Source organism: Artemia franciscana, unplaced genomic scaffold (genome assembly GCF_032884065.1).
Source record: "Artemia franciscana unplaced genomic scaffold, ASM3288406v1 PGA_scaffold_1180, whole genome shotgun sequence".
Classification (NCBI taxonomy): domain Eukaryota; kingdom Metazoa; phylum Arthropoda; class Branchiopoda; order Anostraca; family Artemiidae; genus Artemia; species Artemia franciscana.
Window position 1 is genome coordinate 1,125,848 of NW_027062618.1, and position 26,752 is coordinate 1,152,599.

A 26,752-nucleotide genomic window follows, 5' to 3' on the forward strand; every position below is an offset into this window, starting at 1 on the left:
TGAAAAAAATATTTTCCGGAAATTCCTAGCCCGTGACACTCAATGGCTGGCACAAGGCACCCTCTGGCGTGCATTATCGCTTCTACAGGATTTCCTAGACCGTGACACTCAATGGCTGGCACAAGGCACCCTCTGGCGTGCATTATCGCGTCTACAGCATTTCCAGGTATTTTCCTGTAAAAATACCATTTACACTAGAATCTTTCGTTTAAACTTAATGAAAAATCCCAAATAGCGTTTCTTCTGATGACTCCTGGCAATTGAGGCCAGTGTGACACAATATATCCGCTAGATGGCACCTTCTGGTGCACATTATCACACCTAAGGCATCTTCAATCTTTTCCCATAAAAATATGGCACTCGGCACCCTTTGGAATGCATTATCACGTCTGAAAATTTTTTAGGTATTTCCCTGTAAAAATATCCGTTTATACTATAATCGATCAGTTAAACTTAATGAAAAACCTCTAATAGCGTTTCTACTGATGACTCTTTGATTGAGTCTGGCCTGTCATAATGTACCTTCCCAATGGCACCCTCTGGTGCACATTATCACACTTAAGGTATTTTCAGCCTTTTAACTAGACAAATAGCCTTATAAATTAAGATCGACCATTTAGACTTAACAAATAATTCCCATGGCTTCACCGATTCCGAATCTGATCCCACCGATCCGAGTTCCAAATCCAGTTCCAGTTCGACCACTCCTGCCTCTGGATTCAAAAGTTCCGATTGTGTCAATTCTTCTCGAAGTTCTGCCGGTTCTAGGATTTTTTTTACCGTGAGTTTTTAGTGGTAGTATTGGATTTTTGTGTATTTTTGCAAGCCATTCATACTATGCCTTAAGTATTTTTCAGTATAATCTTCATGAGATCGACACAGGTACGTTTTCAAGAAAAAATCTGAAAATATTTTAGGTATAGTACGAATGGCTTACAAAAGACGCAAAAATACTACTACTTATAACTCACCACAACGTAACGCCACCTAATCCTAGCACAGTTATGTTTTTATTAAGGAAAGTCTTTACACTCTGAAGCATGGCAGTGAATAAGGGACAAGACAGGTGCAGGCTGAGAAGCAGCATAAGGTGTGTGAAACCTAGATGGGGAGTGTCCTGTATGAGAACTTCTTGGTCCTCTTCTTGCATAGAATTCTTTGGAGAACTTTCTGTGGTCCTCTGGTATTTTTCACCGTCTCTTGAACTGGACGGTCCTTTCTTGTGAAGCACTCTGTTAATTTTTGTTGTGTTTTGCATTTAAGGAGAAGATCGTCATATTCTGTTTGAGTGCGTCTGGTCTAAGGGAGTTTGAGGGCTTGCCTAGGGGCTTTTGTGCATTTGATCACAGATCAATTGTGCAAAAGGCTTTACCCACATGAGTGCACGACTCCTTGTTTTTCCTAAATTCATAAGATAATAGATAATAGATATCTAGATATCTCCTTATATATGATTATATAGATATAGATATAGATTAATAGATAATAGATATCTAGATATCTCCTTATATATGATTATATAGATATAGATATAGATTAATAGATAATAGATATCTAGATATCTCCTTATATATGATTATATAGATATAGATATAGATTAATAGATAATAGATATCTCCTTGGTCTTCCTAAAATTCATAAGCTCGATGATCCACTTCGACCTATTGCTTCAATATTTAACTCTCCTACAGCAAAAATATTTAATATTTAATTTTATTTAATTTTTTTTATTTAATATTTAATTTTATTTAATATTTAATTTTTTCTAGTTAATATGCTTCAATATTTAACTCTCCTACAGCAAAAATATTTAATATTTAATTTTATTTAATTTTTTTTTTATTTAATATTTAATTTTATTTAATATTTAATTTTGTCTAGTTAATATGCTTCAATATTTAACTCTCCTACAGCAAAAATAGGGGAATTCTTACCAGTTGTATTTTGCCAACTAATTCAGGCTGAAAAATCCTATATTACAAATTCCGCTGATTGTGTTTCCAAGATAAAGCAAGTTTCGGTTAAACCAAATACTAGAATTGGCAGTTTTGATGCGGATTCAATGTATACCAATTGTGATCCTCAAAAGACTTAACTTATTGTGGAGTATAAACTCAGTTCTAACCCATCTATATCAGAAAAATCTACACTTTCGAATCAGACACTTCTTTCACTTACACTCCTTTGCAATAGAACTCCTTTTTTACTTTGTTTATAAAGGCATTTCTTATAGATAGAAATATGGGCTTCAAATGGGCTCCCCATTTCACCAATAAAGGTTGATATCTTCATTTAAAACCTTGAAGAAAGGGCTATTTTGCAAATTTTCTGTAAACCTGAATTTTGGGCTCGTTTTAAAGATGATATTTTATATATGTGGGAGCATGGTGACGAATCTCTGAGGTCTTTCCTTCGTTTGCTTAACTCCCTCATCCGAAACCTAAATTTACTCAGAAATCCGAGGTAGACAGGCCTCTTCCTTTCTTAGATGTCTTGTTGAACGTAATGATGCATGTTTCGAGTTTGGGGTCTACAGAAAACCTAAACGTATTGACCGTTACTTAAATTGTTCCTCTAATCATTCTCCTGCAATGAAAAGAGGAGTGGATACTTCTATAGTTGACAGAGCGTTGCAAGTTTGCTCACCATGTTTCTTGGAATCAGAACTCGACCACTTTAGAAATATTTTATTCGGGAATAGTTATCCAATTAGTTTAATAAATTCTGTAATTGCAAAACATATTAAAAAATTATTAGATAGTGACGCAGTAAACCCAGATCAAGGAAAACTCAGTTTATCTTGGTCTCCTGTAGGTTAAAGGGTTTCAGACCACATTTTCAAAATTCTAAGGAGAAAAGATTTATACTTACTATAGACCTAGAAAAACTATCAGTTCCCAAATTTATCAAGGTAAAGACTCTATCCCGAAAAGTGAAAACTCCGGTGTCTAGAGTATTCCTTGCTCTTGTGGTCTTAATTCATCGGAAGAATTGATGAACAACTTACGGATAGATTAACTCATCACTCTACCTCAATTAATAACACCCTGAAAAAGCGGAAAAAACAGACAATTTTGATTTTGCCCTTGCACAACACATATTTAATAACCCAGACCATACTGTTTTCTTTAACCAAGCTGGTCTGATACCGCATGACAAAGGTATTGTCTTGCACTAAAGAGAAACAGTTTATGTTTGTGGGTTCGATACAACGTACTAATATCTGGAGGGACATTTTCAAAATCAGTTAGTCAAGAAACACTTCCTGAATCATTGAGAAATGAGTCAATAAGGTCATTTGTGCTAACACACAACGCATTAGCAGGCGCATTAGTGTGAAATGATGTTGTTTTTTTTTTTAATTGAGTTTGCGCTTTCAGTATTCAATGGACTATATCTTGCCTTTTAATATGGAGGTTGGCATTTAATGCATATTTACATCTAAATTGATCTCTTCAAAAATATCACCAGAGTCACTCAGAAACATCTGAATAAGTTTATCAATGGCTGGTATAACTTCGTTGGGCTCATCTTGTAGTATGTGCCTCCTCGGGCTTTGGATATTCTGAACCGTGTTAAAGAGAACATTCGTAACTGCAGGATCTACATGCCCGGGGGCAGTATTCCACCTCTATTTTCCGTCACAATGGCTGTAGGATCTAGTTTTCAGTTCCGCTATTCTAATTTTCTTACGTCTTTTTGTTCAGGATGAATCTTCATTGGCCTTCTTCCTGGAATAAGAAAAAACTCTTTAATGTTTATATCTATTACACTCATCGTCTATTTAAAAGAAAGAAAATAAAATGCGTAGAGACAACATTAAATAAGAATATTAAAAAAAGGAGTAGTAGTAGTTGTAGTAGTAGTAGTAGTAAAAAGTGGTGATAGAAGTAGTAGTAGTAGTAGTAATAGTAGTAGTAGTAGTAGTTAGTGCTACCTTCTCACTCTCAAAGCCATTAATTTTTGCCCCTGAGATATTGCACGTTAAAATTAAAAAACATAGATATTTACGCTAAGACATGAAAAAGGGGGATATACCCCCTTTTTCCCTTCATTTTGGGGACTGTCTTCTGATCAGGCACTAAGTAGGGTAACTGAGAAGGCCAGACTTCCCATGCTTTTCTAGTTGACATGTTAGGAAGGAGGACTGGCAGCAATTGCTTTAATTGACAAAGGATGATCATATACCTTGATGTATCCTGGGCGATATGTACTATTTCTATAAAATGTGTTGTTTCATCTGAGATAAAAGTGTGAAAACGGGTATTTGATTGTTTTAATTCAACCATAGAAATATATAATACAGAATACATTTCCTTAATATATTGCATTAGATACATCTTGAACCACCATTTGAAAATAATGCTTTTATTTTACTTGAAAAATTATCTACGCAGCACATTCGATTGAAACCCATTCTGTTACCAAGAATAATTAGCTTGAATTAGCATACAAACATTTTTCAGGCCATTTAGATTGGTAAATTCGATAACAGTTAAACCAACAAACTGGATCGTCATTTAAGCGTTAGTTTAGAAATAGTTTTCAAATAGTGACTTAGGAATGTATCATATATTCTCTGTAACGAACAAAATGGATTCTTTCTAATGGATAATTTAAAAGGTAAAGGCATACATAATTCTATTCGACTATGAATTCGAAATTACTTACATATAAAGCCTTATCTTTGGTTTCTCTATTCATTATTGAAGTTCTGTTTCAATAGTGATAGAAATGTCCCATTTTCAATTTGCTTTTATAAAAAAAATTCCAATGAAATAGAAAACCTGTATTTCAACTTTAATTGAGCTGGTTTTTCATAACTAGTAGATGCTCTACTTTTGTGTTAATACAGTTATGCTAATGAGGTTCTTCTGAGGCCTGTTACATAGATAGTAACCGATCATGCTAATGAACTTAGAATGAGACTGCATATAGCCATGCTACTCACTTTCAATGGTTTGAATAATGTGGAGTTCAATATGTTTAACGCGAAAAAATTTTCTGTCTTTGAGAATTATTTACCAGTGCTGTTCAGACCAATTTTTTGTTTTGCATTCTTTTTTTTTCAAATTTTTCATTTGTTCTTTTTCTTTATCTCGGCTCTGCTTCTTTTTATATGTTTGTAAGTTGACAAAAATTAACTTATAATAGTTAAAAAAAAATAAAAAATTAACTAATAGGTAAGCAAAGCCTTATTAAATAGTATATAAAAATCAAGTATAACTAGAAACACAAAAATGAAGAAAGGAGCGAACTTAATCTATGTACCATCTAGCTAGGAATTGCATCTTTGCACTGAACAAAAATTGCGTCCGGTGCTACCAATAACTTATCTTCAATATGTATTTGATAGTTTAATTATGACACGGGCATATAGGAGTGCCATTGTTGACATTAAAAGCAATGATCACCATATAACAGTGACCAGAGATCAGAACCACAAAAAAGTCAGCACAATGCACAAATTTGAAAAATAATGCGCGACCGCCTTGAAAACGTGCCCAAATGGTCCAAAGGCGGTCCACCGCATTTGGTCGAAATTATTGCGATTTCGTTTGAATTTGTCAAATGCAACAAAGCCCAGAAAAAGAGCCAAACAAATCCCACATCAGCGGCAGGCCAAGTAAAAAAAAAGCATATTGGAAGCTTTTGACGTGGCAGTACAAAAAAAAAAAACACAAAGCCCAGAAAATATTAGGCAAAACAAACCAAAAAAAATTCTAGTAATCATCAAAATGTAGAAAATATTATAACATAAAAAAACTAATAATATTTTATATGAAAAATTAGCATTATTAGATTGCTAAAAAATATACTTTTTTGAAAATATTCAAAACACAATAATCAAAATAAGAAAAACATTAGAAATCATTTTGTTAGACCAAAAAATTGAAATCAAACGGAATGAAAGCCAAGGAAAAATTACACAAGCTGAAACGTATCCTGAACAAACTCTTGAGAAACCTTAGAAACTCAATACAATCAATTACTCTTTTAAAGTCATATTGATTTCCATTCTGAATTTCTACTCTAACCGTTTCAACTGAGAAGCCAAAGTAACAAAACAAATATGAGCATTTAATCAATCTTTTTAGCAAAGTAAAACCGTGGCTTCAGGGACTTGTGCGCGAAGGGGTTCGAGGCCCACTCCCAGAAATCCTATAAATTCTTGTATTTTAAGGCAATTTTTTATTCAAATTATCGTATATTCTTACCCCCTCACACCGAATTTTTTTTTATTATTGGGCCTCCTTGAAAAGAAAAAAAACTACGCACACGCCTGTATAGCTTCAAATAAAAATTGTTTAATGTGTATTGATTCTAGTACCATCAAACACAATCTGTTAATGCAAACCAATGTTAACAGGGCTGAAGAGCAAGCTCGAACAATCTTATCAAACAGTTCGTGGTAACGAACTGTAGTAAGGAGCGATTCGGCTCAATAGTAACCAAAACTCTAAACAAACGGAATTTTAATACCAATAGCTACATCAAACGAATTGCATTTTAATTAAATATTGAGAATGACGTTCAGAAATTAAATATAAAAAAAAAACAATTTTTTTTTAACTGAAAGTAAGGAGCGATATTAAAACTTAAAACGAACAGAAATTACTCCGTATATGAAAGGGGCTGCTTCCTCATCAATGCCCCGCTCTTTACTCTAAAGTTTTTTACTGTTTTAAAAGTAGAGTTGAGAGAAAGAGTCAAACTTTAGCGTAAAGAGTGGGGCGTTGAGGAGGAAGCAGCCCCTTTCATATACAGTGTAATTTCTGTTCGTTTTAAATTTTAATGTCGCTCCTTGCTTTCAGTTAAAAAAAAAACTTGTTTTTTTTTATTTAATTTCTGTTTTAGAGTTGGGTAGGTTTTTGATATAATGCGTTCTGGGGGGCTGCTTTCCATAATTCTTTGTTGTAATTTTCAGAATTTTGTTACTAAAATGTTATATCTTCATCATGTTTTGGTATATTTGATTAGGATCACCATAACTTCACCTCTCGGGTGTTGTCGCTATAAAACGTAACTACCCAGATTTTTCTCTTTTACATTATAACGTTTCGCCATCTAATAAAATGTCAGAAGGTATCAGACCTAGTGAGCGACTTGCTTTAAAAAGTGTAAAATAAAATAAACTCAGATTTACCACCTTGAATTGTCATTCAAGATCTGGTCATTTATTCAGTACGGTAACCCTTTGACCATTAAGTGGAAAGGGTCTCATTTATCTTAGTGCTTTTTTACGGGTGGTTTTTATTTATTTTACTGATTTTCTTTAAGGCTTATTTTAATTTTGCACTGAGGACGTCTGAACGGAGATCTCGGCCGGAATATTTGCACTTTTTTTGTATTTACTGGCTTGGACTATATTCGTTTTCTTTTTAACTCACATCTTTTTCTCATCTTGACATGTGTAGCCAGTGCAGTCTCTAGTAAAATTATTCATGCTACTGCACTGGATGACAAGACACGACAATAATTTAAATTTGCATACAAGCGAGTTTATATGCTAAGGAGGACGAAACTTCCTCCTTTTTTCGTTATTTTCGCTATTGTTTAGTATATTTTTTGCTCAAAATATTGCTGTTTGCTGTTATTTTGCTTTTGAATATTTGCTATTAAAAATTAACCTGTGATCCGCTTACGACTGGGTGTTCGGCTATTGTTACTGTGACTTAGTAGGCCTAAGGGAATTTGGAAGAAAAAAATTGAATTATCTTTTGATGTTTTACTGGTATACACCTTTTTTAGGTCAGTTATTAGTCAGAAGCGGCTTAGGGAGAGCGACAGAGGGGGCACTTAACCCGGGCACAGAAATTTAAGGGTTGCAAAGTTTCAAATAAATAATCTAATGATTGTAATCATTATGTAATTTTTGAAATTTTATTTTTGTTAAAATACACTATAGGGTGCATTTAAGAAATGAAAATAATTGACAAATTAATAAAATAAGAATAATTTAAAAATTAAGAAATAAATAATAATAATTAAAATAATTTAAACAACAAATTAAAAACAAATTATTTATTAATTAATAAGTCGAAAATAATTGTGTTAATGTTAAGGTTTTGCTAAAATTTGTGCTGAAATTTTTAGAGAGACAGGGGGGGGGGCAAATCAATATTTTGCCCGGCTGCAAGAGAGACCAGAAAAGCCACTGTTATTAGCACACGAAAAATCGTGTAGTCTCATTAGTTGTGTTTTAGTCTTAATTCCTTTTATTTACTTGTAGGTGACTATTCTTGTAAACAATGCTGGTATCGTAACTGGGAAACCTCTTCTTGATTCTCCTGATAACCTTATTCAGAGAACATTTGATGTCAACGTTCTAGCCCATTTTTGGGTAAGTTTCTTTATGATACCTCTTGGTAAATATAACTGGCCGTATAGCGCGGATAAGGGTGGTCTGGGGCCTGAATATCACGAGGGAAGTGTTTGACTGGTACCAGGTAGTGTGACCCAGCTATAAATCTATTAGGATCTTCGTTTTTGTGAAGGATGAGGTGAATATTGCTGGCTGGCCTTATGCAGGGATAAGGGTGGTTTGGGACCAGAGTATCAAGGTCAAAAGTTTGACTCGCACCAGGTAGTGTGACCGAGCTATTTATCTATTAGGATCTTTGTTTTAATGGAGGAGGCCTTACCTTAGACCTTATATCCTCCTTTGCCTCCGGAGGCACCCAGGGGATCAACGAAGAGACGCTAGTGGTCCCTCAAATGGGCTACTTCTAAAACATTTACCAAATGGGTTTGTATGTACGTATTCGCGTTGAGAAGTTTCCTCTGGAATGTTCGGCGTAGTGTGTTCTTTGGTTTCCTCCTTTGCCGCGTTGCCGTTGGTTGCCATTGGAAGATGGACTTTGGTGTTCGGTCGTGTTTCATTCGTACTACATGTCCCAAGTATTTCCATCTTCGGGTCATGATCATGTCGATGGCTAGAGGTTCCTCAGTAATTCGGTGTATTGTCTGGTTCGAGACGTGTTGTGTCCAGACTATGTTGAGGATTCTTCGCAAACAAGTTTTTTCAAAGACATGGACTCTCTTCCCTTACTGCTGATTCAACTTCTGGCATTCACTCCCATACATCATAAGTGGGAGGACACTACCGTTAAAGACTCGAAGTTTTAGCCGGTTTGAGAACTTCTGTGAGAGCAAAATCTGTATAAGCCTGTTAAACGAGCTTCTGGCTGTTTGATACGAGAATGGATCCCTGTCTGTCTATTGCCCCTGTGTTCTTTGCCGTGCGTCCCAGATATTTAAACCGAACAACCTGTTCTAACTCTTCTTTGCCGCTCTTTATGTCTAGGAATATCCCGTGACAACCATACTTTTAGTTTTTGAAGCATTTATCTTGAGGCCAAACCATAGTGCATTTTCTTTCAGAACGTCCAAGAACTGTTGGAGTTTCTGCTTGTCTAATTCGAGGAGGCTAATATCGTCTGCGAAGTCTATATCTGCAATCCTCTTTTCGCTTCTTATTTGAATTCCGTAATTTGTGCATCCGTGGAGGATGTAATTTATCACCAGTATGAAGAGAAAAGGGGACAAATCCTTGCTTTATTCCAGAGATGATCTTGAAATATCTCTATTGGCCTTCACTCATCTGTACACAACACTTCGTGCTTTCCTAGAGGGCCATAATTAGCCTTACGAGTTTGTCAGGGACACTGTAGTACTTGCGGATTTTCCAGAATGTGTCTTGATGGACAGAGTCGAATGCTTTCTCGAAGCCAAAGGAGTGGTTTTTGGTTTTGGCGGAAACCGTGTTGTTCGTCTTTAAATGCCTGTCGGATCATACGGTGCAGAATTATGAAGGCAAGAAGCTTTCCTGGAACAGAGAGGAAACTGATTCCTCTCCTGTTGTCGCATAGCATGACATCATATTTTTTGAACAGTTTCACAAGGGTACTCCGTATCCACTCTTTGGGGATAACCTTGGAAATCCATATCGTACTGAACAGCAGACTCCAGGTTGGCTCAGGATCTAGTCGACATTTTTAATATTTCAGCGAAAACTCTACCGATCTCTGGAGCTCTTCCGTTCTTCAGCGTCTTTGATGCTGAAAATATCTCAGTTTCTATAGGAGGATCGGTGTTGATTTCAAGAATAAACAAAGGAGTCTCCGATATATTGAGGGGATTGATCGGTTCTGGAGGGTTTCAGACACTTTCGAAAGGCCCAGACTTCGTTCCTCTCTTTCTCTTCTGTGACTTTTCTTCCGTTTTTGTCCTTGAGAGGACCATTAGTTTTTTTTGCCACTTGTCGATCGTCTCGCTAGTAATCCTATAGACCGTCTTGGAATTTCCTTTTTTTGCTGCCTTTTAAACTTTCACTGCCTTGTTCTTATTCATATACGCCTGCAGCTTCATCACTGCATCGTTCTGGAACCCTGCTGAGATTTAATGTTTTTTAGAGTTTTTCTTTCATGGATCAAATTCCAAGTTTTATCAGAGATTCACCAGTCTTTGTGTCTCTTTTTATGTACAATTACATCCTTTACAACATCATTGAAAGTGCTGCTGGTGTCACTCCATATAGTGTGCACGTCTCCCTCTCCTTCACCAAGATTTCTAAGAGCCTCAAACCTGTTGTGGAGACTCAAAAAGAACTTCCTCCTGACTTCTGGTTCAGCAGGCTTATCAGAGTCATATAGGAGTATCAAGGGATCTGTCTCCTTTTTTGGGATCTTTAGTTTCAGCACAATCTTAGCGATACAGAGACTTTGGTTTGAGCCAGGTCAGCTTCTCTGAGTGTCTTTAGGGCTTGGAGATTTGATCGCCATTTCCTTTTTATAAGAAACTGGTCGATCTGATTTCTTGTTTTGCCGTCAGGGGAGGTCCAAGCGCACATGTGGATATTCTTGTGACGGAGCTGTGTTCCACCAATTAGGAGATTATTTGTGGAAGCGACTTCTATAAGTACGGCTCCATTTTCATTTCGGTCGCCAAGACCGTGTGGACTAAGTTCTTCTGGGCAGTAGTCTCTATCGTTGCTTAGTTTTGCGTTGAAGTCTGTGGCAAATATAATCATGTCATGTATCCTTGGAAACTGAGTTAAGAGTGTCATAGAAACGCTCTTTAGCCACCTCTTCAGCATCATTCATCGGTGCGTAACAGGCAACTACAGTCACTCTAATGTCGTTTTCTTAGAAACTCGCAAGCATTACTCTTTCATTGACAGGAGTTCAGCTGATAAGGGATTTCGCTGCCTATCGGGATATTAACATTGCTACTCCTGCTTCTCGTTTTCTATTCGGGTCCATTGTAGATTATTGTTTGGCCATTATCACGCGTTTCTTTGCCCGGTCCATCTCACTTCTGACAGTGCTACTATGTCAAGATTATAGGCAGCTACTTCTTGCAGGACCTTCTCGGTTTTGGTGATCTGTCACATTTTCCTTACGTTCCAAATACCAAATCTAAGAGGCCGTTTCGTGTCCATAAATTCAGTCCGGGGGCGATTCCTTGTTGACGTTATCTGAGGGGGTTTATTCTTCGTCGATGTTGCAATTGCTGATTGGTTTTGAGAGGAGAGGGATGCAAATCCTGTGCCTAATCCTCCTCCTTCTTCCAGGCTTAGGACTGGCTGCACTTCTGTACAGGCGGAATTGTGGAGGAGAAGGAGGTAAATATTGCTGGCTGTATTGTGCGGACTAGAGTGATGTAGGGCCTGAATATCAAAAGTAAAATGTTTGACTGGCATCAGGTAGTGTGGCCCAGCTTTAAATCTATTAGGATCTTTGTTTTTGTGGAGGATGATGTAAATATTGCTGGCTGTAATATATGGATAAGAGTGATTTGGGACCAGAATATCAAGGGAAAACGTTTGACTGGTACCAGGTAGTTTGGCTCAGCTATAAATCCATCAGGATCTTTGTTATTGTGGAGGAGAAGGAGGCTTATTTTGCTGATTCTAGTGCGTGGATAGGGGCAGTATGGGACCTGAATATCAAGGGCAAATTCTTGACCTGCACCAGCTAGTATAGCTCAGCTGTAAATCTGTTAGGATCTTCGTTTTTAGAGGAGAAGATGGTAAATTAATTCATCAAACAAAAGGTGCAATACCCACAACAGTGATCCGCATTTCTATTAATTAAACGTGCAAAATATCATAAGATCTATTTCCAAAAATGGCCGCCACAAGCCCAGGTGGGCCAGATTCATACTTCAAAGTCAAATTTAAAAATAAACACATTGGAAAAAAAAGCAAAACAAATGTGTTAAGATCGATCAGAAAAATAGTCAGCTTATGAGATAATATTAAAAATAATTTAAATTAGCAGAATTTATAAAAGAAATGTGTTTATGTGAATGTACTATACTATATAATATACCATACTATACTATACTATATACTATACTATACTGTATATATACTACTATAATGTATACTGTATACATACTACTATACTGTATACTGTATATATACTACTATACTGTATATACTATACTATACTCTTATGAAAGCTGTTTTAACCTCGTAATTTAAAATGTGGATGCGATAATATGTACTGTTCAAATAATCTAGATGAGAAAACCCCTTAATTTACACAGATAAATAATTTCCTAGTTAGCTGGATAAATAATTTCCTAGCTAGCTGTTCTTTGAAGGGGGACATATATCAAAGGGGGAATTATATGTAAACCGGTGTCCTATAGAAATTCAGTCATCAATTGGAAGTTCATATCTGAACCATTCTTTAGCCTTGTGGTCATCACGTGTGTTTGAGTTTGAATTGACTACCAGCACGTAAACCAGACACTGAAATCACTGTTTCCAAAATAAAATGACTGAAAAATGGAATAGCAAAACAGAAAAAAGGTACAAATCATTTAAGATTGTTGCTAAAGTGATTTGTTGCCCTTTCGATGATTAGCAAATAATATAAAACTTGCACCTTTCGGTTGTTTAATAGCTAAAGAAGATTGGTACAATAGATTACATTTTTGACCACCCCCTCTCCTCCCCCTGTTCCTTGCCTTAAACCTTTCTCGTATATTTGATAAATTCTCGTATTCTCGAATTAGTCGATTACTGTGCCGATTAATATGCATCCAAATGCCCCCTCTCCTCCCCTTGTTTCATGCCTTAACTCCTTCTCGTAGGAATTTTTACTATCCTCTGTGTATGCATGTTTAATGAGTAGAGTCTTCTAATATTTGTATGTTTACAGACAGTGAAGGCCTTCTTGCCAGACATGCTAATAAACGACAAAGGACATATTGTCACCGTTGCAAGCCTTGCTGGGTTAAGTGGATGTAATAAATTAGTCGATTACTGTGCCTCCAAATTTGCTGCTGTCGGATTTGATGAGTCTCTAAGAATTGAACTAAAGGTATTTAATTTTCTTCGGAGCAATATGGAGACGCTTTTGCATAATTTTATCGTCAGAATCAAATTCCCAGGAAGATATTAAATATTTAATGTACCTGTAATAAGTCACGGTGCATAAAAATGATAATAATAAAATATTTAAAAGATGTTTAAGAACTGAGGTCCAGTATGGCACTGTGAAATTTATCTCTGCTGGTTCGAGGGAGGTCAAACCAGCTAAAGCAACCCGCAGGTCTCGGAGCTTGATTCCGGTGACGAGATTAAGCGAAAGTATCTCCATAATAATCTAAACCTGAAGACGAAGACGAATTTCTGATTTTAGCTAAAATCAGCGTTATGTAACTTATGGCACTAGTTAAACTTCGGTGTGAATGGGCCTTAGTCTAATGTTCTAATTTGACATTTTAAGCGCCGTACAAATGGCTACAAATTTGATTGTTCCTGCATTTACTTTTTTCGTAGTTTACGTGTAGCAATATTAATATTCATAAATATATTTCATAACTATCAAGATAGAGATCTGTGAGTTTTTTTTTGGGGGGGGGGCGAAGTGCCCTGAAAAGTGCATTTTTAGGTCTGGACATTTAAATAATTCATGTGAGGTCCTTCGTATCTAGACAGAGGGTGGGGAGAGTTTAACCTCCCAACGTTTGGGTGGATTTTATCTGGACTGAGTGTGTAATCTAGATACAGTGGGTGGATAGCTGGCGAGGGAATGTGTCCTCGATGCTTGTCAAAAGGTTTTAAGGTCTTAACCATCATTTAAAGGCCGGTTCTTTTTTTCTCTGATTCAATTAATAATAGCAACGGTAACACGATAATGTAAAGAGCTAGAGGGACGTTGTGTTTTCTTCCAGCGTCTTGAAAACGTATATGTATAGAAGATAGGCTTGCTTTTTCACAGAAAAGGCGGCGGATTTATTCCTAAAACATTCCTAAAACAAATTCCTAAAACATGGACACTCAATAAAAGCAATTTGCTAGGCCAAGCTATCAAGGAGTATCTTAAGTGAGCTAGTAATTCTACGAATGTTTCATTTCTAATTTTTAACATACTGGGAAAATATCTCAAACTTATAAGTCAGCCTTAAAAAATTTCAAAATTAGTATTAATCTAGACACGAATCCTATTTTAAAAACTGACCTAAAATATGTTCGAATTCAAAAAGCACGGCTATTTCCTTGTTGGAAAACGCGTCGTCTGACCATACGTTAAGGGTGAGATTTTGTCAAGCAAAACGGCCAGGGACGTTACTTTGTTAATTCTAACTGATGAAAGGCAAATTCCTTGAATTCTTCCTAGGTTACAAAGGCTTTTCCGATTATGAATGAAAAAAAAAGAATGTCAAAATACATTTACAACGCAGAAACAAGAAGCTTTTGTTTATTTTAAGAACAATTTTTCACCCGAAAAACGATTTTTTTCAACGAAACAAAATCGACCCGAAATTTGGTCTCGCATCAAGGCATGGCTTCCATTTTTCTTTTTTTTTTTATCACGCAACGTGATATCCGGCTATCAAAGCGAAATTATTATTTTAAAATTTTTTAGCTTCTTGTTACTACTTTTGCATACAATTTTTCTAGCTGTTCTCTTGTATTTAAGCAAAATAGAGAAATTTCTTGTTTATGCTAGTTTTGAGTGGGAATATTTTCTGTGTATTTATTAGTTTATGATAAGCAATGTTGAATTAAGTCTTTATCTTTTATTTGTTATCTATTGATAATCTTTTTATTGACGTACAATTTGAGATCAAATATGGATTTCAGATAAAAAGCCAAGGAAACTAGAATAAATCAAATTATGTGAGACTTGCGATAAAATTAAGCATATATTTACGTGGACAGTCGTTGGTGTAGGCCTACTTTAACCGTGTGGTCAATATGTATATTATTTTGAAAATAATTTAGTTGAATTTTGTATATTTACAAAGTAAATACAATTTGTAATTTATATTTTAGAAAAATATCATTATAAAAATTTACATTACAATTTATAAAAATGTATGGTCTACTAATTCACTTTTATTTTGTATATTTACAAAGTAAATACAACTTATAATTTATATTTTACAAAAAATGTTATTGTAAAAATTGCTTTACACTTTATAAAAATATATGGGCTAATATTTCACTTGTATTTTGTATATTTACAAAGTAAATACAATTTGTCATTTTTATTTTACAAAAATGTTGTTATAAAAATTTACAGTATAATTTATTAAAATGTATGGACTACTAATTCACTTGTATTTTGTATATTTACAAAGTAAATAAAATTTATAATTTATGTTATTACAAAACTGTTATTGTAAAAATTGTTTTACAATTTTTAAAAATGTATGAACTAATAATTCACTTGTATTTTGTATGTTTACAAAGCAAATACAATTTAAAATTTACATTTCATATAAATGTTGTTATAAAAATTGCATTCCGATTATATAAAAATGTATGGACCAATAATAATAATTTGGGCACTTCGTATCGAAGGAAATGTTGTAGAAACTTGGAAAACTCCGAAACTTCAAATGTTGATAGAAATTTTGAGATTGCCATTTGTTGTCGTAGAAATTTCGAAAAAAAGCTCATTCGAATATATATGGAAAGGGATAGTGCCCTTTTTATTAGTCAAAAGTGATCGGAGGACGAACCCCCCCCCCCTTTCCACGTCTATCAGTTCCAAAAACACATTTAATCACAATTTTGAGATAACCATTTTGTTCAGCATAGTTAGAGGGTCTGGAAATTCTGTCTTTGACAACTCCCATATCTTTTCAAAAATGGAATATAATTTGCACTTTACTAAAAAAAATGGCTGTGGATTTTCAGTTTAGTATACATATACTGATATTTATTCCTTAAAGTTTTAATAATTTGTAATTTATTAAAGTTAAAAACATTAAAACTTTTTAACGTATTTTGTTGATTTAAATCATACAACAAATAACCGAGTCAAACTCCAAACATGCAAAAATTAACATGAGTAGGGCTGACAAGCCCCAGTCCTTTTCTAATTTGTACTTTTACAGAACATAATTTGTACTTTATTGAAAACAAAACATATTTAAAATGTTTTCACTTTGTTTTTACTTGTTTAAAATATATTTACTAGACATACGAAGGGGGGTCCTCCGGCTTGCACTCAAATTACAGCACGAGTGTCTGTTGCCTTTTTTAAGAATAGCAAGAGATTGGAGGACTAGCAGCCGTTCTCTCAAGCCCATTCATTTTGCAAACGCATTCAATCAAAATTTTGAGACAGCCATTATGATCAGCATAGTAGAACGGAACAGCAATTATGTCTTTAGGGATATTAGGCATGTCAACCCTCCACAATCATGCAGTTGGCTCGATATGCTTTAAAACTAAATTTTTCTTTAAAAATAAATAAAAAGGCATTGTATTAAATGGTTGGCAATAAGACACCTCAGTAATATATCGAGAATGAATGGAGGTATTAAGTTGAAACTTTTGAGGATACTACTATCTCTACTTTTGCACTTACAATTTAAATAAATAGAAAGATTTTAAGTTTTTCCATGTTGTGACAGAGCATAGATAGAATATTTTAGGAATGATATTGAGTTTTATTTTTTAGGTTAACTTCAGAAACAATAAAATTAAATCAAAAATACTGTTTGTGTCAAAATTAAAAATTATTGAAAAAGTTTTCTACTTATGTTAATTTTTGCTCGTTTTGAGTTTGATTCTGCTATTTATTGTAATTTCTGTTCGTTTTGAGTTTCATTTATTTATTGATATTGATTTGTGTTAGTTTTACGCTTGGAAAATTATTTGACTTTTTTTTTGCTTATTCTTTGCTTAATGAAGCTCTTTACTTTTCTTTGAAAAACTTGTCTTGTGAAAAAAAGTTTTTGGAATTAATATTTATAAAGAGAATAAAAAGGAATCGAGTCGTGTGTACAATTTGTCCCCATGTCAGTTCGAATGTTTTATGTATTGACCCATATTTCTAAATACATTTCTTAATGGAGTCCCTTTTAAATTAGTTCATGAAACCTATTGAAAATCTTTTTAATTCCCTATATTAGCCAGAGCCATCTACTTGACTTAACTTGCTATTTGCAAGGCATAATGGTAGTATTATAGGTTATTTACAGTGAAGTGTATAGCCTATTTAATGCTGGACGGGTTCCCAAAAGGAGGGGGGAGCCAGGGAATCTTCTAACCTTTGGAAAACAATAAATGAATATTTAGTGGAAATTTGTGTAACAATTTGAAAAAAATGCACCACTCATGGTAAAACAAAAAAGTTTTTCTACCAATATCTCCCCCCCCCCCCCTCTGAGAAGATTCTTCTGGGGGCCTTGGAAAACTATTGGCAAACAACATGATGAAGACAATGTAATTATTGGCCGCAATAAAACTCAAGAGACTAATTTCCATAGTTCTTTTCTCTTCTATTTTGTAGTAAGCTTCTCTATTAGTAACTAACGTTTTTCATTTTAAATTATTTCATTTCATATTTCATTTTATTTTAGTTTTGTTTTTCTTTCTAGTTTTCTTTTTTAGGTTTTATATTTTTGTATGTACACTTTATATTCTTACAGGTAGCTGGGAAGAATAATATAAAAACTACAGTCGTATGTCCTTATTATGTGAAGACACCTCTATTCGAAGGGGCTTCTTCCAAGTAAGTGTTTGCTCTACTCTTATTATTTTTCAAATTTAGAGTTGAATTACAAGATTCCTATAGAACAATGAATATGGCACCCCTTTAAGGTCAAAATTGGACAAAAAGGAGCCGAGATTACGCATGATATCACCGACGTTGTCAAAAATGTAGTTGTCAGTGCGACAAAAAGAAAGTGACAAAATGGATTTGTCACTTTTCTGTGGACCTGATATTCCACAGTTTGGAACCAAGAATGACACAAGATTATTTAAATGTCATCTGAATTTGAGGAATTGTGACCGAGAATTTTAAGAATCACCAAGACTGCACCAAGTGAAGCAAAAGGATTGAGACAAAACGAAGCTCAAAATAAAAAAAAACTTTTTTTTTAAATAAAAGAAAAACTTTTTTGCATGCTGAGGGAGCGCAATGCGTGTCCGGGGGAAAATCATCCGATGCTTTCCGTGTTTTCCCCTCAGATATCTCCAGGCACCCATTTAGAGCTGGGGTGAGTCTTGATGAGCTTACAGAGTCACACTATTATTTCAAACCAAATAACCAGCGATACCAGGGATTTCCCCTGCTGATAATTAAATCCTACACTTATAAAAAGAAATTAACGCCCAGAATTACAAAATGTACAAGAATGCATGAGTTGTCACCACAAATACATAAAACGCGCCAAGACTGCACCTAGTTTGAAATAACTCCTGAAGTCTCAATATTTTTATTTTGTATAATCACAATAATTTTTTATGCCTCTTCCTCTCCCGTAAAAACATATAATATTCTCTAAAAACATGGTGTCACCCACCTACAGGGAACGTGAGCTGGGCTTAGACAGTCACGAGACAGGTTTGTTTTACCCTACAGGCGTTCAATGCCGTTGCTATAGTAATGCTGTGAAGTACGAGAGGAACCGCAGGTTTTATTGTTGCTTAGAAACAGTCTGCGTGACCTGTGTTCCAATTTTGAGCCCCCATCCCCTTTAAAAAGAAGAAGGATAGTAAAGAAGAGTTTGAAACAATATTTATTTGGCACTAGCTTTTCAAACAAATTTCTTACAATTTTAAATTTCGAATTTTGTAATACAAGTTTGACATTGACGTAATTAAAGCCTGTCATTCATCAATCTTAGCCTGTTATTGACAGATATGACTATGGTGTAGTTTGACATAATAAAACTTAAGGCTAACCTGATCGCAAAAAAATCAACGCCATCTAAGATTCTGTTTAAATTCATAACGATGTTCCAGTTTACCGTCATCATATGGGCCAGTACCTATTAGTTTGCTTTTGCTCACAATCATTATCAGCTATGCAACTTCCATGTATTATTCGCGAATATATATTATATATTAATTATTTAATTGTAATTGTATATTAATTATACGAAAGTGGGGAGAAAGAAACCCCTCCTTCATTCTTAGTCCAAAAACCTTTCCTCAAAATTGAGAAATAGTTGGCTAAAAGCAGATCTTCATTTTATGAATATAGATAGGGCAAGAAAGATAGTCTATCCCTAAGAAATTCCTCGCCAGCTTAAAAGAAAATCTCAAAGCTTTTATTTCTCTCAATTTATTTAGTTTTTCGCTTCTATTAAATTTTTCAGGCCCTAAAAAAGGTTCTATAATTAGTCTAGGATATGATAGGAACTGAATCTTTAGAGGTTAAATGATCATATACGTTTGGTATTTTCATGATTTAGCTAGGTTTTTCATGGTTTTAGAGGGGATGTTGATCAAAACGGTGATTGAGTTTTGCTTTCAGGGGGTTTTTCTTCAGTTTCTGCGGTTTTCACTATTCATGCGATTTTTTTAGAAAAAAAAAACAGAAAAAAGATATAACGATTAATTAAATTTTCGGTTGCAGTCGAATATTTTTCTTATACGATAAATAACGTTTATAGGGATATCTAGAGTAAAATCTTGGAGGGGCGGAAGCTATGTCACAAGGGCTCCAATAATTGACCAAATTAACATCCGCTCCTGACGCCAGATTATTGATTTTCTTGTAAAATAAGTCCCGTACTTCATAATTGCTGAACTGTTTATTAAAATTGTATGTGTTCATCTACTAAATTTATTTCTACATCCCCAACTACACCTAATTGTTTTGCCTAATCACATAGGGACCCTATTTTCACAAACTTACGTAAACCTGTTGCTACACTTCAGCGTCAGTATACCTACATAGACTTGTACATGAACTTTCCTAGAAAAGGACAAAGACAATAGACCATCTGCTGATAAAAGGCAGTGTTCCAGAAATACGATCAAACAGCACCATCTATAGCTACGGCTAACTTCTAAAAATTGTAATCTGCTTGTTGTATCGAGACCTACAGAAATGAATTTTCTCAATTGACATCCCTGCCCCAGACCTTCAGTAAAAGGGGTAGGCTACAGTGTTTTGTTAAACAGTAAACAAGGTTAGGATTCAAATGTTTAAATTTTAAAGTTACATTGTTGCTATTAACTTAAAAATCATATAATTTCCATGCCTTTCTTTAGAATTCTACCGATATTAGAACCAGAGCAGGTCGCTGCCGAGACTATCAACGGAATTTTAACTAACAAAGAGATGGTCATCATTCCCGGATCATGCGCAGTACTAGCCGCCTTAAAAACGTAAGTGATATATTTACTACTATTTCTCATTTGTGTGATTTATTTGTAATGTATTTGCTACTACCTATTTCAGGTATACTTGAAAACTTTGAGACTGCAAATAAGTTCCGAAACCGTGAAAAACTGTATCCCAGTCTGTAAAAACTGTTGCTTGGCCTGGAAAGGCGTTACTATCGGAAAGTGGTGTGAAATGGGAGTTTTGGGTTTTTTCCTGCTCATAGAAGTCAAGATTTACGAAAGGTGCTTAGTTCTTCAGTATTCAAATTAATATAATACTTGCCTGACAAAAATCCCGCTTTCAAGCCCAGGCTTATACGCAGAAATTTTTCGAGGGGGGGGGGGGGGGTAAATTTTACTGAATTTTTGGGTGATTCTTAACCAAATTATATTTTTTTTAATATCAATTTTAAAATTTATTTTATATCCCTCTTAATTTCTAATATTGCTTTCTACTTTCAGTTGAAAAAGCTTATTTTTTTAATTGGTTCCAGCTCGTTTTTCAAATAATGTCGGGAAATCCAGCTCCTTTCGATGGATTATTCCCTCTCCCCACAGAAAATTCCTCAGAGTAAAGTTCTCCCATGTAAAATACCACCCCCTGTTTTGGAAAATCCCTCCGGACAATTCCATCTTCGATGAACATCTTCCGGGAAAATTTCTCGCGGACGATTTCACTTGAAAAGTTCTCCTTTGCATACTTTCATTTGAAAAGGACTTTAAATTCCTAACCGTTTTTCAAACCTTGTCGGAAAATCCACCTTCTGTGGAAAATTTTTTCCGGAAATCTCCACCCCCCGTGAAAAGTTGCATCCGCGGAAAATTGCCACATGGAGAATTTCTCCTGTGAACCCACCCCCCTCCATGGGAAAAATTTTCCAAACAGCTTTTACTCTGCTGAAAATTCTGCCGGAGTATTTTCACATGTTAAATTTAGTCGGCAAAGATGCTTTCACAAATAGAAAAATTTCGTGTAGGAATCATGGTTAAGTTCATCCAGTGTAAAATTTCCCCTGAAAAGCTTACCCCTGGAAAATTCCCTCCCCCGTGGAAAATCCTCACCCTCGAAAATTTCCTCACCCTCGAAAATTTCCTCACCCTAAAAAGAAATGTCGATAAAGTTCCCAATAGCAAATACTATACCTAAACAACGGGTAAATCTCGTAACTTACAGCCGTTTCCCCAGGGGTTTTGGGGAGTCACTTTATCCCCAAATATAAGTTATTGGACCTTTCAACTATGCTGAACAATCAAAATTTTGTTGGAGGGGGGGGCTAGCTGTCCTCCAATCTTTTTGGCCACTTAAGAAGAGCACTTGCTTTAATTTCCGATCAAACTAGACCTCTCAATGCCTTAATATCTCCTCCATACCTTGCTCTTTACGCCAAAGTTTAACTGTTGGTCCCATTTTTTTCAGAACGACACCTGAAACACAAGGGCCGTTTAATTAGAATTGAAATATTTTTAATACTGCTAAAAACTTTAGCATGAAGAGCAAGGTGTTGCTGAGGGGAGCAACCCCTTCATATACGGAAAAATTTCTGGTCGTTCTGAGTTTTAATATTGCTCTTTACTTCCAGTCGAAAAAACTTGTTTTGTAATTCAAAACATAAAAAATATTGAAAAACTTTTGTCCGAAAAAATGTCTAAACTTGTTTGCCGAAAGGGAGCAACAGCTTTATGTTTCTTACATCGTGGAAAACTAAATAATATTTCCTCCAAAAGGCCTTGTAAGACTTTTTACATTACTTTTGTCTCCCCAGTGAGGTTTTCGCTTTCCCCTAATGAATCTCGGACAAATCTTCTGGGAAATGGATTGTCTTCTTACTGATGTCTCTTCTTACTGATGCAATTGGAGCATTTATCAGCACTTGTACAAACTAATTAATTGGATCTCATGTAGTTACATTTGGAAAAATGAGACTTTAGAGGAAAAGGCATATAATTAAAAAAAAGAGCAGATCAAACTTCACGTTATATTTGGGATTTTTTTTATACCCGAGCCGCATTATAGTAACATTGTATTCTGGTACTTGTAACAGTTTGGCAGTTATGATTCCAGTGATTATTGTATTTTGAAGGAGTATTGAATGGGAAATGATATGGTTTATTTCTTTCTTTTTTATCTGGTTTCTGTCCTACAAGCAATTATTGCTGCCAGCATTATAAAATCAAAATCACATGTGGTTGCGGTACTGATAATATATCCGATTTTAAATTTTCTGAGTTAAGCAGAGTTCAACTTTCAAGCATAAATTTATGTTTGACCAATCAGAGTAATGATCAATATGTTTGTACCAGTCAGAGTGACCAATCAGAGTGAAGGCTTTTTTTTAAATTAGAAAAGATGAAAAATCTGTATGTTATTTTTGGCAGGAGATACAAAGGCTATGATGATGCTTAGGAATGTTTTATTGTTGATTTAGGCTTTCTAAGTCCATTTCTTGTCAGGTTAATTTTTAGCTTCTGTTGTGCAGTTGCGACGTTAACGTAGACAATTTCTATTATAATATAAATATATGTATTTTATATCTATTTATCTATATTTATCGAATTATAGATCGTCAATTTATAATATAAATAGATAATTTTTAAACCTCTCTGCCTTTTTATGTATGAGTTGTAGAAAAAAATATAAAAAAAAGTTAAAATTTTTAACAGAAAAGTGAAAAATCAACGAAGTTCACCTAAGATTCAGTTCAACGAAGTCCAACTAATCGGTGAAGATAGCTGAATCTCACAAAAAAAAACCTAGAAACCCATTTTGAGATTCTAGGAAGTGGAACGTTTTAATACTATTATTCTGAAATCATATTTATGTTTCACTATCCTCCTGCAGTTCCATTTCGTCACTATAATGAACCCATTCTAATACAGGAATTGGATATAAAATAAAAAAAATTGCAAGTTGTATTAAAGCATTATAAGAAATTTTTTTTTTGCAAGTAGGCAAATTACAAAATTTGCCTTTCGCTTCAAAAAATTCATATATACATACAAACTAATAATGATAAGTTATTTATACAGAATGCTGAATTGGAAAGCTGTGTACGCAGTTCTTCATGTAACAGGTATAACTGCCTCCATGGATGAGTTCCGTGGACGAAAAGTACCCTTAAAGGGTGACTAGAGCAACCCAAAGGTACGAAAAAGGACTATGTTTCCCCAAGGGTCCTTGTGTGTTGCTTTTTGGGGCTTATAGTACAAGTATACTTTACTTATGCATGACAAGCATGTCTCGTGTGTGATATTCCTTTATTGGGTAGTTTTCCATTTTGTGTATTTTATTATCATTTATTTCTTTCAATTTTAAGGAAACATAACTCACCTTTTGGAATATTTTTAGATTCACATTTCTTTCAAATTTTGTATTCCAATTTTTTAAATTTTTTAATGGTTTTTCGTTGTCTTTTTCCACTGCAGAAAAACATAGAGAAACAAATCACTAAAATGGAGATAAATTACTGTTGGCAACCCTGAGCATGACACTGCTGCACAGCAGGGTTTCTAATCCTAGTCAAATATCCCTCAAAAGGAAAATCTCGCTATCCTCTTGAAATATCTCATATCTGCATAAATTAAGACAATTTGACTTACCTCTTAAAGATATTTTTTCGATCTTTACATTTCTCTCAAATATTTGTATTTCTTTCATTCATATATTTTCGATTCTTATTATTTTTTATTAGTTTTTTGTTGCTTTTTCCCCCTGCAGGAAAAAAAAAACAACAGAAAAACAAATCTCTTAAAATGGTGGTAAAGTACTATTGGCGATCCTAATTATGGCACTTGTCTACAAAGTAGGGCTACTTATCAGCCAATACGAAAATCTCATTACCCTCTGAAAATACCTCGTGTCTGCATGAATTAAGAAAAAATAACTTACCTCCTAGAATTATTTTCAATATTTACATTTCTTTCAAATATTTTTAGTAAATTGCTATTGTCAACCCTCATTATGACACTTGTCTGCCAATTACGGTTACTTATCAGCCAGTCTGCCAAAGCGAAAACCTCCTTACCCTCTTAACATATCCCATGACTTCATAAATCAAGAGAAAAAACTCATGTTCTGAAAGATGCAATCCCAATTATTTTTATTTCTTAAAATCTTTATTCCGTTTTTTTTTTGTTTATTTTTCTTTATCGTTCCTTCACATGAATTGTATTGCCTAAACCTAAATTATCCGTACACAATACCCTGTACTGAAGTAATTTGTAGGTCTTTCTATGTCGCTATCCCTTTTTGGTTGGTAAAGTGTCCATATCTCTTTTTATATGTTCCCGGAGAAATTGTTAAAAGTCATGGTAGTCTACATTGTAAGTGATGATCGTTTTCTGTCTCGTGTTACCATGTCCATGAAGAACACGCCTAATTTCTTTTATTGTTAATATCTAAGAATAAGTACTACAATTTCTAACGTAAAGAGTTATGGTGAAGCTCCTGTTTCCAAAAATGGCAGGTTCCTGGTGAATATCCTTTAATATGAACCCTAGGACCAAATGACTGATTGGACCTTAATATCTAAAGGACCCTAGGAAACAAAAGAATGACATAAAGAGCCACATTACATTTGTAACAGATTAGGGTTCTCTTAAAGATTAGGGTCAGCTTGACTTTTGGCCTTGATGCCTGGATTATACCGTCTAGGACTTGAGGTTCGACTCAAAAACAAAATTAAACAAATAGAAACGGAGAATGAGCTTTTTTAAGGCCAACGAAGATACTGGACGAATAAAATAAATGTTTCGGTCTCCCGTCTTCAGCGCTATAAGGGAAGCTTGAAACAATATACATTTTTTTCAGTATTGTTCGTCCGTTTTCTTCTAGTATGTTAAATCCTTGTTGTCCATTATTTGTTTTGGCCTTAAAAGGGCCCATCTTCGATCTTTGTCCATTTCCATTTCCATTTCCAAGTCCATTTCTGATTCTACGTGGCCGAGTCAGTTCTTCGGAAGCAATGGGCTAGAACCTTGAAAACGGAAGGACCTTAATGCCTGAGGCTTCTTACTCTTAAACACAAAAGATCCGTCGTATATTCGGCACACGGTGTGTCTAACCGAATCCATCGATAGGTTTGATGTTTAAATTTTTCAAGTGTCTTTAACTCTCATTACAATATTTAAAATAAGGCAACTCGAAAAAGTTCTAAACAAAACTCACTTTCTAGTGACGCATGTAACACAGGCTCTAGTTGTAATATAACATCTTTCTTTTCAGGATCATTCCCTTCAAGGCTTTCATGAAATTGTTTGAAGGGCTTGGAGGAGCTGTTCTTTTGGAAGATTTTGAAGGGTATACAAAAAAACGAAGTTAGCCATTTTATATTCCTATGTGATCTCTTGGAATAGATTATTTAGTTACCTTATTAAACATATATGGTTTTACTTCGTAACTACTTTCTGTGTGAACTGTTTGAAAGGGTCTTTCAGATAGTGCTTTCTAACGGACTATCACTTCCGTAAAAAAAGCAAAGCTGACCAACAGGGATGGCTAAAAGGGGGTGAGGGGGAGGTGACTTACCCCCTGGTTTTTGCGAAGTCGTATTAGTCGTTTATTTTGACGTTATTGAGGTCCCAGGTGCTCAATTCTCATTTCCTTCTCGTGAAAAAACTTTTGCATTTTCAAACTTATCGGTAAAGAAATGGCTCATTTTGACTCAGCTTCAGTCGTAGATACCAAAAACCGATTTTGCATGTAAATAGAACAGAGTCGCTTTATTTCATCGTTTCATTTCATTTTTAAATAGAGTCGTTCATATTAAACCCAGTTTAAAGGGACTTCACTGGTAGCACATGAAAAAATGCTTATGTTCGCGTATGATTTGTTTCTGTCTGGTCGTTCAGATCTAGCCACTACTTTGTGTGAAATCATTAAGTCGGATTTTATGGCCTTACCCAGTTCCGAGGTGCTCAATTCAGTCAGAGAGACAGTCTAGGTAGTATTTTCCTTCCCCTGAAAGGACTTTGGGATTTTCAGACTTTTAGGCAGATTTTTAGGTTAATGCTAGCACTGCGTAGCTTCATTTGTAGATATAAAAAACCGAATTTGTGTGTAAATAGAATAGAGTCGTTTTATTTTATCGTTTAATTCTTATTTTCAATAATTTTGGATTTAAACAAAGTCATTCAAATTAAGCCAGGTTTAAA

At 34.8% G+C, this 26,752-nt stretch overlaps 1 protein-coding gene across 1 annotated transcript; it reads left to right on the plus strand.

Moving 5' to 3' along the window:
• The first annotated feature begins 5,479 nt into the window (after positions 1-5,479).
• Positions 5,480-25,998, plus strand: LOC136041254 (short-chain dehydrogenase/reductase family 16C member 6-like). The gene is made up of 6 exons (XM_065725866.1): positions 5,480-5,626; positions 8,234-8,344; positions 13,176-13,337; positions 17,911-17,993; positions 20,489-20,605; positions 25,824-25,998. The coding sequence occupies exons 1-6, from the start codon at positions 5,480-5,482 to the stop codon at positions 25,918-25,920; spliced, it is 717 nt and encodes a 238-aa protein (XP_065581938.1). The 3' UTR covers positions 25,921-25,998.
• Positions 25,999-26,752: the final 754 nt, after the last annotated feature.